The sequence below is a fragment of the Nicotiana sylvestris genome, chromosome 12 (assembly GCF_000393655.2).
Source record: "Nicotiana sylvestris chromosome 12, ASM39365v2, whole genome shotgun sequence".
Lineage (NCBI taxonomy): Eukaryota > Viridiplantae > Streptophyta > Magnoliopsida > Solanales > Solanaceae > Nicotiana > Nicotiana sylvestris.
Window position 1 is genome coordinate 35,541,569 of NC_091068.1, and position 20,411 is coordinate 35,561,979.

A 20,411-nucleotide genomic window follows, 5' to 3' on the forward strand; every position below is an offset into this window, starting at 1 on the left:
ACTCTGAGATGGAAGGGCACTGAGATATGAGTGACCTGATGTGAACTGTGAGAACCATGGCCAGATAACCCACCACGGTGACCTGGACGGGCGGGTTCAGCATGTCTGAATGAACGGCCTTTGCCGTGCTGAAACTAGCCTCCCGAAGAAGAACCCCCAAAACTACCAGATCCCTGAGGCTTGTTGGCCTCCCTCTCCTCTATATCCTAGCGACGAGATGATTCAATCTCTCTAGTAATGTCAACCACCTCCTCATAAGAAGCGCTAGAAACTCTCTTTCTGGTCAGAAAATCTGTAGTTGATAGTTGAGGTCATCAATGAACCTTTTGATCCTTGCCTTGTCTGTGGGAACTATCCAAATAGCATGACGGGCTAACTCGGAAAATCTCATCTCATACTGCGCCACGGACAAACCCTTTTAACAAAGCTGCTCGAACTCCTTGCGCAGCTTCTCCTTACGGGAATGCGGTACATACTTCTCTAAGAAGAGAATGGAGAACTGATGTCAGGTAAGGGGTGGTGCACCAACAGGCCTACGCCTCTCATAAGCCTCTCACCAAGTGAAGGCAGCCCTAGAAAACTGAAAAGTAGTAAATGAGACCCCACTAGTCTCCAGAATACCCGCTGTACGCAACATCCTCTGACACTTATCTAAGAAACCATGGGCATCCTCGCCCTCTACACCACTGAAAGTCGGAGGCTGAAATCTACCAAACCTCTCCAATCGATGTTGCTCGTCATCAGGCATAATTGGAACCACAAAATCCTGATCAGGTGCAACCGGTTGGGCTAGTGGTGCCTCCGGTGTCTGGAGTCCCTGAACAACCTGCTTAGGTGTATGGGCGGTAGGAGTCTGAGTGCCTCCCCCAGCCTGAGAAGTAGCTGCTGTAGTAGAAACTGCGACTGCCTGAGCAAGACTGGTGCACACAATCAGAATCAGAGCCAAAGTCTCCTGAATACCCGAAATGACAATAGGCACAGTCAGTGCCTGAGCTGGTACTGCTGGAGCATCCACCGATGGAGCCTGATCATGAACTAGGGCGGCGGGTGGATCTGCAAGTGTTTCCCTAGCTGTTGTGCTGGCCACACCCCTGCCCCTACCATGGCCTCGACTGCATCCTCGGCTTCTAGCGGCCCCAACTGGTGGTATTTGTGGTCGTCCATCCTGACCGGTAGCACGTGTCCTCACCATCTATGAGAGATTATTAGAACAAAAGTTTAGTACTCAGATTAATAGATTGGCATGACAAGAATTCAAGAATATGAAGTTTTCCTAAAGGTTCTGCAGCCTCCCAGGGATAAATACAGACGTCTCTGTACAGATCCGCGAGACTCTACTAAACTTGCTCATGACCCGTGAGACCTATCTAACCTAGGCACTGATACCAACATGTCACGACCCAAAATCTAACAACGTCATGATGGCGCCTATCATGATACTAGGCCAGCTAATTATTACCTATTCACTCCGTTTTCCAAATTTAAGACTTAAGAAAAATCATATTTTTAAACAGAAACCCAATAAGATAAAGATAGAATTCAAATCCACCGAAAATAAATACATAATCCCGACCTCAGGTGTCACTAAGTCACGAGCGACATACTATAACTGTCTAAAATGTAAAAGACTATATAGTCTGAGAATGTCTGAATAAAAGTAATATAAGGAAGATAAGGAAGGGGAAGGCAGAACTACGGTCGCCAAGCAGGTACCTCGCAAATCTCCACAGAAAGTCCTCAACTGGCAAGATCATTAACCGCTACCTTGCCCCGAGATACCTAGATCTACACACAGAGGTGAAGGGGGTAACGTGAGTACACCAACTCAGTAAGTAACAAGTCTACACTATAGACTGATGGTAGTGACGAACCAAACCTCATACAGGTTGCAACAAATAATTGCACAGAAAATTAGACATGCTTACAGTTCATGTATCTTCTTAGAAATAACCAAATATAGCATGAACAATACAGAGTATAAAGCTAAAAAAATATAAGTACCAATGCACAGATAGCATGATCAATGTCACGCATGATATCTCCACTTATAGTGCTCAACTACTCGGTACTGTATACGACCCACTCGGCCCAGGGAAGATCCATCCCGGAATGTACGTACATCATAGACTATAAGTCACCCAGTACAAAGGAAATACATACCAATCCACCCTCGTGGAGAAGATCCATCTTCATACCAATACTTCGGACAAGATCCATGTCCAAGGAAGATCCATCCCTCAATATCGTCAACTACTATGCTCACTGGGGTGTAAAGACTCCGGAGGGGCTTCTCTGAGACTAAGAATTATATCAATGCCAGTGAAAGCATGATTAGTATCTTGTTGCGGCGTGCAGCCCGATCCCATACTGTCAATCAATATCAGGCTTCGGCCTCACTCAGTCAATACTCTCCAATCTCACACACATGGTCTAAGATGTCGTGATACAAGCCCGAACAATGATATCATATGTTAAATAGAAATAATAGAGACTGAGGCATGATATAATATGCATGATCAGGACTGAGTATAGAATATACATGAAACTAATGACATGACAGCAAGAAACGACCTCTCGGGTCTCAACAGTATTGGCGTGAAGCCCTAACATGATATTTAGCATGATTTTGCAGCTTATCAACTTAATCACATAATTACAGCATAATATCAACATAAAAGAGTCACTAAGCGGTGCCATGGAATGATACAGGCCGCATTTCTCACGGTGCACGCCCACACGCCCGTCACTTGGCATTTGCGTCACCTCAATAGTAATCATAGAACACATAGTCCGGGGTTTTGAACCCTCAAAACCAAGTTTGGAAGCGTTACTTATCTCAAGCCAGGCCAAATCCTATCTCGCGACGCCTTTTCCTATCGATTCGGCCTCCAAATGCCCCGAATCTTTCCAAAAATTAGTATATAACCATCAAAATATGCTAAGGGAACAAAGCCCACTCGAAAATAATCAAATTACAACACAAATCCCGAAATTGACCTAACCCGACCCTCGGTCCCACGTCTCAAAATCCGACAAAATTCACATCAGTGGAATCCTTATTCCCCCACGAGTTCACTCATATCAAAAGTACCAAAATCCGCCCACATATGACCCCTCAAATTCCAAATTTTAGGTCTCCAATTTCCAATCCCTAACCCCCAATTTGCTACTAATTTTCCCATAGATTTCAAGCTTACAACCTTAAAGATCATCATAAAAACGATTTTAGGGACCAAGGACCTTACCTCTAAGAAACCCTCTTGAATTCTCCCTTCAATTAGCTCTCCAAAGCTTCTTCCCGTTTGGAATGTCATGAAAAATAACTCAAATTCGCGAAGTGTGCATATATATGTTTTGACCCAGCAAAATCGCATTTGCGGTCCAATTATCATACCTACGGACCCGCACCTGCAGTCCCAAGTGCGCATCTGCAGAATTCACTTGTCCGCCCAGCCACTGCACCTGCGGTCAAATTCCCACACCTGCGCCTTCGCAGTTGCGCCCAAAGTTCTACTTCTGCGGGCTCCAGCCTTTCCCTCTCTTGGCCGCATCTGCGACTTCACTTCCGCTTTTGCAGGCTCGCACCTGTGGTCCCCAAGACACAAGTGCAATTATGACAGAAAACTCAACAGCTTCAGCTACACCTTCCCAACTCCAAACTTCCCATCAACCATCCAAAATCACCCTGAGACCCCGGGACCTCAACCAAAAGCACGAACAAGTCATATACCACTATCCAAACTTATACCAATCTTCAAAACATCTCAAATAATATCGAATCAACCAAATAACATCGGATTCAAGCCTAAGGTTCCAAAATCTTCTGAATTCCGCGTTTGATCAAAAAGTCTATCAAACCTCGTCCGAATGACCTGAAATTTTGTGCACACATCACAAATGACACAATGGACCTACTCCAACTTCCGGTATTCCATTCTGAGCCCCATAATTAAAATCTCACCTAACAACCGGAAAACGCCAAAAATTCCAATTTCGCCAATTCAAGCCTACATCTACTGCGGACCTCCAAAACACATTCCGATCATGATCCTAAGTCCAAAATCACCTCTCAATATTATACGAACCATCGGAATTTACATCTGAGCCCTCTTTCACATAAGTCAACATTCGATTGATTTTTTCAATTTAAGATTACTCAAAAAGGACTAAGTGTCTCAAACCTTACCAAAACCTCTCCGAACCCGAACCAACCAACCCGATAACATATAATACGGCTGAACAAGACAATAAAAAGCATAAATGGGGGAAACGGAGCGGTAACTCATGAAACGACCGGCCGGGTTGTTACATGGTTTTAAGGCTTTTTGCGACTGCATCAATCACGAAGTGATAGTTTTCATAATGACGTTTCCATCATTACCTTTTTTATATGATGATTGCTTCTACATGTAAATACATCATTTTCCTTTGCATTCACAAAAAACTTTCTTCAGTATTCTTTATTTACAACATATTTTTGTTCTTCAATACGTTCTACTTCTTCATACAACTATGTCTTCTTCAAATCCTGATCCTCGTAAAATTGTTATGGTGGATGATCTTCCCCCTTCCTCTGCCCCTACCAAAAGTAGAAGAGGTGGCAGGTTACGTAGTTTAGGATCTGTTTCTATCTGTAGCTCTATTTCTCATCCCAGTATTACTCCTCCGTCGTCATCTAGAACTAGGGCTTCTTCTTCACACAGATCTTTTGTTAGAAGTAAGGATTCTAGTGAACCGCTTCGTGAACCCACTGTTGATGAGATCATTCATGCTGAACTTTCCTTCTTTACAGATACAGAATTGATTAGGAATCAAGTCATTTCCATGACTTCTCATGATCGTGCTGATGTTTACCTCTCCCAGATTACTGAGGGTTTGATTTCCATTGTACGTAGAGACTGTCACTGGAAATTTGATTTCCCAATTTTAGTTCCTAATGCAAATCAAAGAATCACCTCGTTCAAAGATGGCTATTCTTTTGTATATACATAGCCTTTTATGTTGGGTTTTAGACCTTCCATTGACCCAGTCATCATAGAGTTTTGTCATTTTTTCAAATGTTTGTTTAGGATAAATTGGTCCTATTATATGGAGGGCCTTGGCATGCCTTAGATACTTGTCAAACTCGACTGCTTTACCTTTCACCTTTTATCATCTGATTCATCTTTATTCCCTCAAGTTATTTTATTCTGGGGTGTTTACTCTTATGGCTAGAAGTAAAAGGGTTTTGGTTAGCCCTGGAGATGACAAAGATCGTGGCTGGTATGCCAGATTTGTTGCTGCTCCTACAAGTGGGTTAGTAGGTGAAAAAAATATGCCTTTCCTAGAGAAGTGGAATTTTGCACGTAAATTTCTCTTCCAATCTTTTATTTCTCTTCTTTTTTTGTGAAGAACTTGTACTCTCGTAACTGTTTTACTTTTCCTTTTCAGCAACCATGGGAACTGTTCAGGAAATTTCTAGTTTTCGGGGTTGGGTAGAAAATTGTTAATAGTTGCTCCAAGGGAAGAAAGGCCATGGAAATACCTTTCAAATATATTTGGATGGAAAGTTAAGACTCACGGTAACTTTCTCTTTCACTTTCTTCTTTATTTTCATGTTTATCTTGGAACTTATTAACCCTTTTCTTTATTAGGGTTTCCTATTAGAGGTGTGAATATTGCATCAATTTCTGCTTAGCGACTCTCTATGTTAATGGCTCAAGATATAATCTTGAGTTCCTCATCAAAAAAGAAAAGCTGATAGAGCACCCAGTTTTAGGAGTGAAGAGGAGAGGGATGAAGGCTCGTTGGTTCGTAAGCCTCGAGCTAGGAGAGCTATCATTTCAGATGATGAAACTACTCCTCCTCCCAATTCTGTTCCCATGCACAAACCCGAAGGTACTACCTTAGTGAGTTCTGATGATGAGATGCATGTTGCTTCCCGCGGTTCTATTGAACAACTCTTTTCACGTGAGTTTGATAAAGACTTTGGCTTTATTTCTAAAGAAATGCCTCTAGCTTCTTTTCCCGTGTCTGTTCCAATCGATCCTCAACTCCCCGCACCTATTGCTACTGCCACTGCTCCGACCGTGGCTATTTTGACTCCCTAGACTATTCCTACTATTACAACTTCTCATACTGAAGTTGGTTCTTCTAGTAGGGCAATGAAAAAGTTACCATCGAGGTTCCTAAGGATGGTAATCTTTTGAAGAAATCTGGCCAAGCTGATGTATGGCTGAAACCATTGATTGGCCCAGTTGAGAAGACAAAATTAGAGAGCCATAGTTCTTTAACGTGGATGAATGATATCTTACACTCATCTTTAAAGGTATAAGCCTTAGCTTTTTATTTTGTACGTGATTTCCTTTTCATGGGTACCACATTTTTCTTTCCTTTGTGTAGATCAACCTCATTGGCACAGAGATGATGAAGAGGATTGTTCACACAGAGCAGTTAATGAATGATTATCACATCGAGGCAGACAACTGGAAAGAGCAGTTCGATGGCCTTCAACTTGAAAAAGATATCTTAGAAGAAGAAAAGTGTACCTTGGAGCAACAGTTGAAAGTAATGGCAGCAGAATTGGAAGTTGAGAGAGCCTCTTCTAATCAGGCGGGCAAAGATAAAAACCTTCTCGATTCTTCATTTACTGAACAACTTTCTAAAGCCACTGAAGAGATTAGGGGTCTGAAGGAACTACTAAACCAGAAAGAAGTTTACGCCGGTGAGCTTGTTCAAATGCTCACCCAAGCTCAAGAAGATCTCCGAGTGTCTTCTAACAGAGTTCAATTTTTAGAGAGTTCACTTACCCCTTTACATGTTTCTTATAATGCAGTCTTGACTGAGAAGAAGAGCTAAGAAGTGAGATTGAGCATTGGGAAAGAGATTACGAAACTCTTGAAGATAAGGCCGTTATTGAAGTTAGTTGGGCTTTCTTGAACACACGCCATGACACTTTAATAGAGGCAAGCCGGGAAGGCTTTGACTTAGTTGCTAAGATTGCAAAGATCAAAAAAACTATTGAGAAAACCCAACAAAGTCAGAGATTTTCTTCACCAGCGGCAGATATTCCCGAGGGTGATGAAGTTACTCCTAGTGAAGTTGATGTTCAATCTCCTCCTGCTCAAGTTGTTCCTCTTTCTTCTGACGATGCCATTCTTTACCCTATTGGTTCAGATTTTGCCCCATTGTGAAAGTTTGAAAAGTTTAAAGTGTTGTTTCATTTTTTTTACTGGTGGAATGTTTGGAAGTTTACCCTTGGTCCCATTTGGGGTTTTTTGTATAAGACAGTCAGGTTGAAACTAAGTTCATACTTAGTTTTAACCAAGTTATTATAATATCATCTTCTAAGTTTTTTGTTCAACTTCTCTGATATTTTATTTTGAGTTTCTGTACTATTCTTTTATTATGCACTAAAAATGCTTCAGTACTTCCTGACTTTTTGAAACAAGCACGATTTATAAAAGAGGGCCCTTTTATGAACGACACTTAATGAAGAAAACGTCTCAACTTCATAATGGTATAAACATACGAAATAAGAAATAGGAACACACACGTTTCTTTGAATAACTTTGAGGAAAGTTTCGTATCATTCGAACTTTTAAATTATATAATACTTTACATATATTTAAGTACCATCTATAATTCTTTCGTAACTGTTTTCTTTATAACAACAACAACAACAACAACAACTGTTTTCTTTATAACAGATTTGTAAAAAATTCAACGGTATATCTTGCAACCCATGATTAAATATTGCCTTTAACCTAAACATTCGTAAGATTTTGAAATTTACATCCACGAGTGTATTCTTCACAGGTTTTTGAATCAGGCTTGCCTTTTTGGCTCGTGACTTTGCTGTGAACTTTTGATTTGTTGGATAAACCTTAGGCTTGACTAGAATTCTGATTTTTCTATTCTTCTTTGCCTTTCTTATATATATAGTCCCACAAGTGTTTGAGCTTTGAAGTATAAAATCTCGAGCACTTGATTATTCCTTCCATGTAGTCCTTTTCCTGAAAAAGGAAAAACGTATGGGACTCAGAGGTATATATATAATTTAGATGATGACTGCTTAACCCTTTATATTTCCATCAAAAAGGTTGTAAACTTAGACCGGGAATTATGTTACTTCCGCGTGTCTTTCAGGTCTAATATCATCATTTGGTGTGGGCTAGCTTTTTGCCTATCAACTAAAATTGTTAGTATAATTTTAACTATACAAAATAAAAATCATAATTGAGCGATACCTAACTGTGGGTATTTCTTTTGCTTAGGAATAGTACTTCTTCAAATGAACAACATTCCAACTTGAGGGTATAACCTTTCCATCCATGGTTTCTAACTCATAGGCACATTTTCCAATGATACCTCGAATCTTGTAAGGTCCTTCCCAATTTGGACTCAAGTTTCCTGTATTGGCTGCTTTCGTTGATTGAAAATCTTTCTTGAGTATGAAGTCCCTAATCTTGAAGAACCTAAGATGAGCTTTCCGATTATAATATCGCTCAATAATTTGCTTCTGCGCAGCCATCCTTATCAAGGTTGTTTCTCTCCTTTCTTCAAGCAAATCGAGATTTATTTGCATCTCCTCCTCACTTGACTCTTCAGTTGCTTGGGTGTATCTCGTACTTGGTTCACCTATTTCATCCGGAATCAAGTCTTCAGCACCGTACACAAGTGAAAATGGTGCCTCTCCCGTACTCATTTTTTTTTGTTCGATAAGCACACAAAACTCCAGTAACACTTTTGGCCACTTACCTTTTGACTCCTCTAGCCTTTTCTTTAAGTTATTAATAATAACTTTGTTCGTTGATTCAGCTTGTCCATTGGCCACAGGATGATAAGGTGTTGAAGTAATCCTTTTAATTTGCCAACTCTAAAAGAATTCTGTGATTTTTGTACCTATGAAATGCGGGCCATTATCACACACGATTTCTTTTGGAACCCCAAACCGACATATAATATTTTGCCAAATGAAGTCCCTGACTTCTTTTTCTCATACCTGTTTGAAGGCACCTGCTTCTACCCATTTAGTAAAATAATCACTGAGTACTAATAAAAATCGTACCTTTCCTTTGGCTTGTGGTAATGGACCCGCGATATCCATACCCACCTTCATAAAAGGTTACGGTGCAACAATCCGATGTAATAACTCTGCTGGTCGATGCATGTTGTTACCATATCTTTGGAACTTGTCATAGTTGGCCACAAAGATTTCTGCCTTTTCTTCCATTTTTGTCCAGTAATACCCTGCTCTAATTAGAGTTTTTATCAAGGATCTTCCTCCTGCGTGATTTTCACAATGTCCTTCATGTACTTCTCTCATCACATATTCTATTTGAGAAGGTCTGAGACACCTTGCTAAAGGACCACCGAACATCTTTCGATATAAATTGCCTCGATCCAAATAATAACCTGCAGCTTTTCGTCAAAGTGCCTCAGCCTTTTTCTTATCTTCAGGTAGAATTCCGTATTGCAAAAAATTAACAATCTTGTTTCTCCAATCCCGGATTAAATTATTGAAATTGACCTCATTTCCATCTTGGTCGAGTGTCGAATGAAACAAATGTATTACGGAAGCATTTTCTTCATTTGTTAGTTCTGCATCGGATGCAAAATTAGCCAACTTGTCTGCTTCGACATTTTCTTCCCTAAGTATCTGCACGATTTTCTAAGATTGGAATTGCCTGATCAAATCTCGTGCCTTTTCCAAATATTGTTGCATCCTCGCCTCTCTAGTTATATAAGTCCCCTGTATTTGATTAACTACGAGCTGCGTATCGCTTTTGATTATAACCTGCTATATTCCGAGCTCTCGTGTCAATTTTAAACCTACAATAACAGCTTTGTATTCGGCTTCAATATTAGTAATAGGATGGCACTTTATGGCTTGCCTTATAGTTTCTCCCGAGGTGGGATTAGAATAATGCCCAAACCCGTTCCTTTAACATTCGAGGAGCCATCGGTAAATAGGGTCCAAGTACCCGGATTAGACCCGTTAAATACCTGCAGTTCTTTTTCTTCTTTTGTTACCATCCCTGGGCTAAAGTCTGTCAAAAAATCTGCTAAGACCTGTGATTATATCGCAATTCTAGGTTGAATCTGTCACGATCCAAAATCCACTAGTCTTGATGGCACCTAACCCAACCTGCTAGGTAAGCCAACTAATAACTATCCAATTCCATTAAAGTCAACCAAACAATTAAATATAGAAGTTAACTGAATTTTATATTCACTTAGTTCTACGGCCCATTTGGCTACTCTACCTGATAACTCTTGCTTATACACTATATTTCGTAAGGGGTAGGCGGTCACTACAGAAATAGGATGACATTAAAAATAAGGCCTTAACTTTCTAGATGTCATAATTAGTGCTAAAGCAAGATTTTCTAAATGAGGATATCGAGTTTCAATAGGACTTGCTAACATAATAAATTGGAGATTGTTTACCTTTATCTTCTCGAACTAACACTGCAATTACCTCCATTTCTGACATAGCGAGATAGATGAGTAACCTTTCACCGTCCTTTGGTTTAGCCAGCAACGGCGAGTTTGACAAGTATGTTTTCAGATTTTTGAGCGCTTGTTGGCATTCTTTTGTCCATTCAAATTGATTTTGCTTTTTCAACACTGAGAAGAACTTAAAGCTTTTATCTGAAGATTTAGAAATAAATCTTTCCAATGATGTCATCCTACCTGTCAACCTCTACACTTTTTTAATGCTCGTGAGTATATCCGATATTTCTTAAATGGTTTAATCTGCACTGGATTTACTTCAATTCTTCGGTTAGAAACTAGGAAACCTAAAAACTTACCTGAAGACACGCCAAATGCACACTTTTCGGGATTTAACTTCATATTGAATTTGCAGATAATTTGAAAAGTATCTGACAAATGTTGGATATGATCCCCCGCCTGTGCTGACTTGACTAACATGTCATCAATGTAGACTTCCATGATTTTTCCCAGATGTTCTTGAAACATCTTTGTTACTAACCTCTGGTATGTGGCCCCAACATTCTTTAGATCGAAGGGCATGACTTTATAACAGTAAGTCCCCCTGTCTGTAATGGAATAAGTTTTTTCCTCATTTGAAGGATCCATTTTTATCTGGATATATCCTGAATAAGCATCTAAAAAACTCAACAATTCGTGCCCTGCAGTAACATCAATTAGTTGATCTATGTATGGTAAAGGAAAAGAATCTTTCGGGCAAGCTTTATTTAAGTCAGTATAATCTATACAAACTTGCCACTTACCACTCTTTTTGATACCACTACACTATCAGCCAGCCAATTAAGATATTTTACCTCACGGATAAACCCGATTTTTAAAAGCTTTTGTACCTCATCCCGAATCACCTGGTCTTTGAAGGATCCTCGCTTCCTTTTCGTTTGTTTGACAGGTGGATACGTTGGATCTTCATTCAGCTTATAGGTCATCACCTCCAGTGGTATAACTGTCATATCTGAATGTGAACAAGCAAAGAAATCTGCGTTAGCTTTTAAAAATTCAATTAACTTACTTTTCATCTCTGGGCTCAGGTTGGTTCCGATGTAAACTTTTCTATCTGGCCAATGTATAAACAGCACCACCGCTTCGAGTTTCTCAATTGCTGTTTTGATGTTTTTGTTCTCTTCTGGCTCTTAAATAGTATCAGGTCTTGAGTTTACATCCGTTTGTCTATCTTCAATTGAGGTTTGAGTTGTTAAACCCTCAATCGAATTCTGTAATTGCTATTTCACATCTACAACGTCATTTTGTATGCTTGAATCCACCACTGACTTGATACTTTTAAAAGCCTGCTGATCACCACGGATTTGCTTAATTTCCCATTGTGAAAGGAACTTAACAACCTGATGTAAAGTAGATGGAACAACATCCATCTCGTGAATCCAAGGTCTACCGAGGATAATATTGTACGCCATATCCATATCTATTACTTGAAATTTTGTATCATTAACTACTCCTTCTGCAAATGTGGTGACTATTATCTCCCCTTTTGTGACAACTCTTGAATTGTCAAATCCAGATAACGTACGTGCTTTGGGTACAAATTTGTCATCAGCTTGCATCTCGTTTACCACTCTTAAAAGAATTATATTTACAGAGCTACCTGGATCAATCAAAACTCGTTTCCCATTAGTATCATGTACAAGTAAAGATATTACCAGTGCATCATTGTGTGGGATCAACACATCATTTGCATCTGCATCATCAAATTTTATACTGTCTTCTTCCAAAACTTGGCAAACTCGCTTCTCGTGGGTGACTGTGATTTTTGACACCTTCTTTACAGACGTATATGTCACGCCATTGACCTCCTCCCCTCCGCTTATGACATTAACTATTTTATTTGGAGACAGAGGTTTTGGTGGCTCCTGTCTATTCTTCATATATACTTGCTTACCCTTCTCAGTAAACAAATCGGTTAAGTAGCCTTGTTTTAATAAGTGCTCTATTTCACCTTGTAGCAATCTGCAATCTATTTTTTTGTGACTGTGATCAGTGAACTCGCACCAGAAATCAGGGTTTCTTCTATTTGGGTTCGATCTCATTTCCTTTGGCCACCGCACCTTATCTCCCATGCTTCTTAAAACATCTACCAATTCAGATGTGCTAACATTGAAATTGTAACCACCAATCTTTGTTTTTGAACTTCTGTCGTTGTCCCGCGTGTCTCACTCTTTTCCAAAACTGGACGACAAACCCGAATTTCTATCCCTTGATCTAGAATCATACCTCAGGCTCTCTTGTTTTGAATGTGAATCCCTTCCTGCTGGTCCCGTGTAAGGTTCGTACCTATTCTTATCGGACCTTTTTCATTTTTTGGTCGCCTCAAACTTACTCTTTCATCTCCCCAGGACTAAGTGATAGTATCTTCTTCTATCCGCAGTTTCGTGTTATACCTATTGTAAATATCATTCCAAGTTGTTGCAGGGAATTCTCGTAAGCTTTCTTTGAGTCTCTTCGTGGCTTCTGAGTTTTTTTCATTTAGATTACTTGCAAATGTCATAGCCACCTAATTGTTAGGTACATGTGGTAACATCATTCTTTCACACTGGAATCTATCTACGAATTCCATGAGTAGCTCTGTATCTCCTTGTTTTATTTTGAAGGTGTCATCCATCCTCTTTTCAACTTTTTGAGCTCCGGAGTGTGCTTTTATAAATTAATCTGCAAGCTCAACAAAAGAATCAATGGAATTTTCAATTAAAAGAGAATACCATGTTAGTGCTCCCTTTGTGAGTGTTTCACCGAATTGTTTTACCAGCACTAATTCAATCTCTTACTTGGTCAAGTCGTTGCCTTTCACGCCAGTTGTAAATGCAGTTACATGATCTCGTGGATCGGTTTTCCCATCATACTTCGGGATATCAGCTATCTTAAATTTTTTTGGAATAGGAAAAGGAGCGGCACTTGGCTTCTAGGGTTGTTGAGAATATATATCCATATCCACTCCTTTGATTATAGGTGGAACACCAGGTATCTATTCTATATGATCGTTCTGCTCCTTTAGTTGTTTTTGCAAAGTTAGTACTAAACTTTGTAAATCAGAATTAATTGGGATACCTGACCCTCCATCACGACATTCACTGGGAGTTCATCCGCTACCCGAATTAGTAAGTCCTGAGCATAGATTCTCTATGGTTGCGGTGTTGTTTGGAGGCGGATATGGTGGTACAGTTGGTAATCCGCTAACGAAAGCTTAAAGAGCATTGTTCAAGTGTTCTGCAATTAGTTGCTTCAATGCATCATCAACATTTTGACCGTTCCCTTGTTGATTATTCATATGTAATGTTGATTTATTAGGTGAGTTGTCTCGGGAGTGTCGAGGAGAATTTTAAGGTGAAGGGATTGAGGTGGCATTCTCTTATTGATTCTATTGGTTCAGCTAGTCTTGTTGGTTTTGTAGGTTTTGTTGATTGTTGTCGTTAGCGGTCGACATGATTTTTTTGACGGAAAAATGAAATTGGAAAGTGAAAAGATTATCAGATTCTCGGTAACGGAACCAATTTGTTTAACCAAAAAATAGAAATTCCGGTCAAAGCCTATTTTTAGAAGTACTCGGGTTACTGATAATCAAGAAAATCAATATTCTTGCAATAAGAAAGGAAATTAGAATATGAAATAGCAAAGTAATCAATAGAAAGCAAAAGAAAGTAATTGTATTCCAATAATAACCAGAACGTGTATGTACAAATGATCTCTTTCTTTTTTATAGGAATATATGAGTATAACGTCTTTCCCCTTTTATGACCTAATCATTATGAGCATTAATGACATTAATGAGACGTTATAATTGGCAATCGTAATTGTTCATGAAGATTATGTAACGTTTGAGATCATTCACGCTCACTAATAGCTGATCCACGAATCTTTCCTTTTTATTGTCTTGATTCATTCCGCCGGTACCTTTAACTATTTAAACTTGAACGATCATATCTTCTCCTCCCGTGGGTGATTTGTTCATATTTGTTACGACTCGTGCCTCTTTTAATGCATTTCTCCAGCTGTCGCTTTCTCAATGATCCACGTGTCTTGTCTTATCAGCCATTCACGTAAATCCACGTGTAATATTTATTTTTACCAATATAGAGATATGTGAACTTCTCATCAAGTTCGTACCTATTAATTAATTAACAGCAATTTGTAAGATTACTTGGAAAAGTGGTAATTAATCTGTTACAAGTTACAACACAGAAAAAAGAAACAAATTTTGGAAACTTTAAAACTTTAGTTTGTCGGCCCTAAAACCTTGTAACTCAAGAAACACGTAATCATACGTAGATACGGAAAAGGAAAACAAAGTAACTCGTACTAATACATAAGGAAAACAATATCAGAAAGTTACCAAAAAAAACAAAAACCAGGTTATCACTTACTATTAAGAGCAAGAGAACAATTGATTCAATGACGGCGATTAGCGATGCAGTAATGTGGACGAGAGGCAAAACCATCGGGAGAGGCAGTTTTGGCATCGTCACTTTAGCAACGACAACAAACTCCTCCGTTGATATTCCATCGACAATCGCAATAAAATCTGCCTTGTTTTCGCGTTCAAAGTCGTTACAGAAAGAGAGAGAACTATTACACGAGTTTCAAGATTGTGATCAGGTTATTCGATGTTTCGGAGCTGATGTTACTGAAGAAGGTGGAAAGATGTTGTACAACATGTTGCTCGAGTACGCATCTGGTGGAAGTTTAGCTGATCGGATTGGTCAAAATTCGGGGCAATGGTTGGGGGATTTTGAGGTAAAGCAGTACGCGAAATCGATTCTGTTGGGGCTTAGTGATATTCATGGAAGAGGTTTCGTTCACCTTGATATTAAACCGGATAACATTCTTCTTGTGGGTACCGAAAAAGTTGCCAAAATTGCTGATTTCGGGTTCGCGAAGAAGGTTGGAAAGAGTCAGAAAAGAAAGCGCGGACTCAAGGGCACGCGTATGTATATGGCGCCAGAATCAGTTCTTGATAACGAGTACGGACCTGAAGCTGATATTTGGGCTTTCGGGTGCACTGTTTTCGAGATGATTACAGGGAAGACAGTTTGGGATTGCAGTGAAGCTGACGATATTGTTTATCTGTTATGCAAAATTGGAATGGGATCACCGGATTTGCAGAACGAAAGATTATCAAAAGAGGCTGAAGATTTTCTGAAAAAGTGTCTTGTTAAGGAGCCGAGATCGCGATGGACTGCTGATATGTTATTGAAGCATCCGTTTCTTTTATCCGATAATGTTGTCGTTCGTGAGCAGACAAGAAAAAAGGAACTCAACCCACTTTTGTTTATAGAAATAGCAAGAGAAAGTGATCCATTGACCGATGATTTTTGCAATAGTACAAAGCTGAAACCAATGAAGCTATTGAATTGCAGATCCAACAAAAGAAGAAAGCTACTAGAAGGATGTTGATTATCAATTTTGATTAGAATTATACTAATGTAAAGAACTATGTTTGGGCTTGATCCCGATAGGAGTTTAGTTGGGGGTACGTAGGCAGCCTGTAATCAAGAAAAAGATGATCAGGTCCAGCCCCTTGTATTAAACAAAAACAATTGTGTGTTGGTTCTCTTTATAATTGAACAATCTGTACAAAGAGGTTTTTTGCCAAGTAAATTTGGCTAGCAATTGTAGTGCATTGATCTCTTTCCAAATTTTACTTTGAATGTGCTTAGGCTGACAATAGAACTCAAATGAATTTACAAGGACATTTGATCCACTGATTAGTAAGAATAAATTGAGATGGAACAAGAGATTTTTTTATTGAAACAGTAAAAATTGCTTACCTATTGATATGTACGTACATTTATGATCCTAAACTGTAGAAGTTCCCATATCCTGAATCATTCTTTCCAAAAACTTTTAAAAACACAGCATATAGCTGTAAACTGAATATTGGAAATTGCAGGTCCAACTAATTCCCTTTGGCCTTTAAATTTGGGGTTGGGGGGGGGGGGGGGGGGCGCTATTTTGCTGGCATTATCACCTTAATATCATGAACTATGTCCTTCAACGGTGAAAAATAGTCCTAAAGTATGATTTTCGGGAGGTGGTATTTCTCAACTATCAATCAGACATGACAATCATGCTCGTTTGACAAGGTCTTTTGCTCCACCAATTGACATTCCAAGCCTCTAATGCCTCTAATATCCTTTTATTCTTTGTTTCGGACTCACTAGCATCTCATATATTGAGTAGTGATTTTTAACTAGAAGTTGTTCTATCAATATAAGAAATTATGGAAGACTTGGGTTCGAGTTCCAGCACAGACAAAATACACAAGATAATTTCATCCCATTTGTCTAAGTTGTGGTGGGCAAAGTTACCTGCTAAATGTGCTAGTTGGACGTAGCTGCTGGTAACCAGTGGGATAGTCGAAGTGTGCGAATTGGTCTGGATACCATCGTTATAATAAATAAGTAAATATATAGAAAACATTTCCTCAGCTTATGACTTTTGTTGTTCTCTGCTGTTTGACAGATTGCTATTGAGAAATAATAGCATGATGGTTATTGACTAGCATTATTTGGAAGATGCAGAATCAACAAGATAGGTAGGACGAACTCCTTATAATGTACACATATAGTAAGATTACACCCATTCTGAACCCACAACTTTACATCTTAGATTCGCCTATATGCTAATAGTAAACTCCAATTTCAAGAGCATAAACTAAAAACATAACAAGCTAACTGTTGCGGAAGTCAAATGTATATAGTGTGAATAAGTCACAACTACTATACCAAAAATTATGACAGCCACCAAATAATAAATAAGACAATAAAGCAACAATAAAAGGAACACCAGAATTTACGAGGTTCGGCTAATTTTGCCTACTCCTCGGACACAACCAATATTTTATTCCACTCCAAAAATACAAGTGAAATAATACTAAAGAGAGAAGATACAAATGTCTTAAGAAGATAAGAAGGCAAATGAGAGGTGTGTTTAAATTCTAAACATTAGGCCTCCTTTTATAGGAAAAATATCCCTACCAAATGGCTAACCCACCGATGTGGGATTTGCCAAATTCAACAAATCTCCACCTTGGCAAAATTCCACATCTTCAATTTTTCTCTCAATAACAAATTTTGGTTATGTCTTCATCTTCAATCTTCAGTGTTCAACAATGTTGATCAAATCCAAACAATGTTGAAACTTGATCGTAGTTACCACCTTTGTCAGCATATCAACAGGATTCTCTGTAGTAGGAATTTTCTTCACCGTGACTCCACCTTCTTCTATGATTTCTCGTACGAAATGATACCAAACATCAATTTGCTTCGACCTTGCATGATAAACTTGGTTCTTCGCTAATTGAATAGTACTTTGACTATCACAAAAAATTGTGATACCTTTTTGTTCAACACCAAGCTCCTTTAGCAATCCTTGAAGCCAAATTGCCTCCTTTACAGCCTCTGTAATAGCCATGTACTCTGCCTCTGTTGTAGACAAAGCAACTGTTGACTGCAAAGTAGACTTCCAACTAACTGGTGTCTTTGCAAAAGTAAACACATAACCAGTAGTTGATCTTCGTTTGTCCAGATCACCCGCAAAATCTGAGTCACAATATCCAATTACAGACTGATTGCATTCCTGCTCAAAAACTAACCCAACATCTACAGTATTATGAATATACCGTAGAATCCACTTCACAGCTTGTCAATGCTCCTTTCCTGGATTATACATATATCTGTTAATAACTCCAACAGCTTGTGAAATGTCATGTCTCGTACAGACCATTGCATACATCAAGCTACCAACAATATTTGTGTATGGTACATTTGACATATACTCTCGTTCAGCTTCATCTTTTGGCGACATAGTAATACTAAGCTTAAAATTGGGAGTAAGTAGAGTACTAACTGGCTTAGTCTTTTCATCTATGCCAAAACGCTGTAGTATTCTTTTCAAATATTCTTCTGAGATAAACAGAGTTTCTTTGAACGTCTATCTCTTATTATCTCCATGCCAAGAATTTTCTTTGCCTCACCCAGATCATTCATCTCGAACTCCTTCTTCAGTTGAATCTTCAACTTATCAATTTCTTCCAAATTCTTGGAAGCTATCAACATATCATCAACATATAGGAGAAGATACACAAAGGAACCATCTTTAAGCTTGTGCAAATATACACAATGATCGTATTTGCTTCTCTTGTACCCTTGCCGTAACATAAACTCGTCAAATCGTTTGTACCATTGTCTAGAAGATTGTTTCAATCCGTACAACGATTTTTCAAGTTTGCACATCATATTTTCTTTTCCAACAACTTTGAATCCTTCTGGCTGAGTCATGTAGATTTCCTCCTCCAAGATTCCATGTAAAAACGCAGTTTTTACATCCATATGAACTAGTTCCAAATCCAACTGTGCTACCAAAGCCAACATAATTCTAATGGAGGAATGTTTTACAACTGGAGAAAACACTTCATTATAATCAATTCCCTCCTTTTGAGCATATCCTTTGGCCACCAATCTTGCTTTGTAGCGAACATCTACTTGGTTAGGAAATCCTTCCTTCTTTGCAAATACCCATTTGCACCCAATTGCTTTCTTTCCCTTTGGGAGATTGGCCAATCTCCATGTATGATTCTGATGAAGGGACTGTATTTCATCATTCATGGCAATCCTCCACTTATATTCTTCTGAACTTTGGACTGCATTTTTATAAGTGGTAGGAACATCATCAGCTACAATTGAGGTTGCACAAGCAACTGTCTCTATGAGACGAACAGGTTTCGTTATTTTCCTTTTTGGCCTGCTTGTTGTTATTGATTCAAGTTGTTGTTGAGGTTACTGAGTTGGAATCTCCTCTACTGGAACTCCTCCAGAGGATAATCTTCATTTGTTTCCTCCTCTGCTTCTTGTGTAGGAAAAATAAATTTTCCCTCAAACTCCACCTACTTAGAAGCATCTTCATTTTTTTTGGTATCTTCTGTTACCTTATTTACCATAGCAGATTCATCAAAGGTAACATCCCTGCTGAATATTACTTTCTTTGTCATAGGACACCATAAGCGATATCATTTGACTCCAGAAGTAATTCCCATAAAAATAGCCTTCTTTGCCCTTGGATCCAATTTTGACTCTGTCACATGATAATATACAGTTGAGCCAAACACGTGCAAAGAGACATAATCTACAGCAGGCTTTCCATACCATTTTTCAAATGGTGTCTTGCCATCAACAACAACAGATGATAAGCGATTGATGAGGTGGCATGCATATGTAATTGCCTCAGCCCAAAATTCTTTGCCCAAGCCAGCATTGGACAACATACACCGTACCTTCTTCAACAAGGTCCGGTTCATACGTTCTGCCACTCCATTCTGTTGTGGTGTATGTCTGACAGTGAAGTATCAGACGATGCCATCATTTTCACAGACCTTATTGAAATGATCATTTTTGTATTCACCTTCATTGTCTGTGCGAATACACTTAATCCTCTTGCCTGTTTGATTCTCCACCATCGTCTTCTATTTGAGAAAAATTCTCAACACTTCATCTTTGCTCTTCATTGTATACACCCACACTCTTCGGGAAAAATCATCAACAAAGGTTACAAAATAGTGTTTCCCACCTAATGAAGGTGTTTTGGAAGGACCCCAAACATCAGAGTGTACATAATCCAAAATGCCTTTAGTATTATGGAATGTTGTACCAAATGTAACCCTTGTCTGTTTCCCTTTGACACAATGCTCACAAAACTCCAAATTGCAAGCCTTTAGTCCTTTTAACAATCCTTGATCTGATAGAGTTTTCAAGGATTTTCCTCCAGCATGTCTGAAGCGCATGTGCCATAGTTTGGTTGCTTCTGCCTCTTTGTCATCACTGGATGTCACTGTCGCTGTCCCAATAACTGTACTGCCATGATAGCGGTACATATTATTATTCTTCCGATTAGCCTTCATTACCACTAGTGCA

General features: G+C 39.0%; 3 protein-coding genes across 3 annotated transcripts; 1 reads left to right on the plus strand and 2 right to left on the minus strand.

Moving 5' to 3' along the window:
* Positions 1-8,251: 8,251 nt before the first annotated feature.
* On the minus strand, positions 8,252-8,686 carry LOC138882903 (uncharacterized). The gene has a single exon (XM_070163545.1). It carries the CDS (start codon positions 8,684-8,686, stop codon positions 8,252-8,254), a length of 435 nt encoding a protein of 144 aa, XP_070019646.1.
* Positions 8,687-11,717: 3,031 nt separating this feature from the next.
* Positions 11,718-12,569, minus strand: LOC138882904 (uncharacterized). The gene has a single exon (XM_070163546.1). It carries the CDS (start codon positions 12,567-12,569, stop codon positions 11,718-11,720), a length of 852 nt encoding a protein of 283 aa, XP_070019647.1.
* A 2,289-nt stretch (positions 12,570-14,858) lies between these two features.
* LOC104231722 (mitogen-activated protein kinase kinase kinase 20-like) lies at positions 14,859-16,075 on the plus strand. The gene has a single exon (XM_009784772.2). The coding sequence runs from the start codon at positions 14,896-14,898 to the stop codon at positions 15,895-15,897; it is 1,002 nt and encodes a 333-aa protein (XP_009783074.1). The 5' UTR covers positions 14,859-14,895; the 3' UTR covers positions 15,898-16,075.
* The last annotated feature ends 4,336 nt before the right edge of the window (positions 16,076-20,411 follow it).

Coding starts and splice junctions, on each gene's coding strand:
- LOC104231722 (XM_009784772.2), top strand. CDS start 14,896: ATGACGGCGATTAGCGATGCAGTAATGTGGACGAGAGGCAAAACCATC.
- LOC138882903 (XM_070163545.1), bottom strand. CDS start 8,686: ATGAGTACGGGAGAGGCACCATTTTCACTTGTGTACGGTGCTGAAGAC.
- LOC138882904 (XM_070163546.1), bottom strand. CDS start 12,569: ATGGGAGATAAGGTGCGGTGGCCAAAGGAAATGAGATCGAACCCAAAT.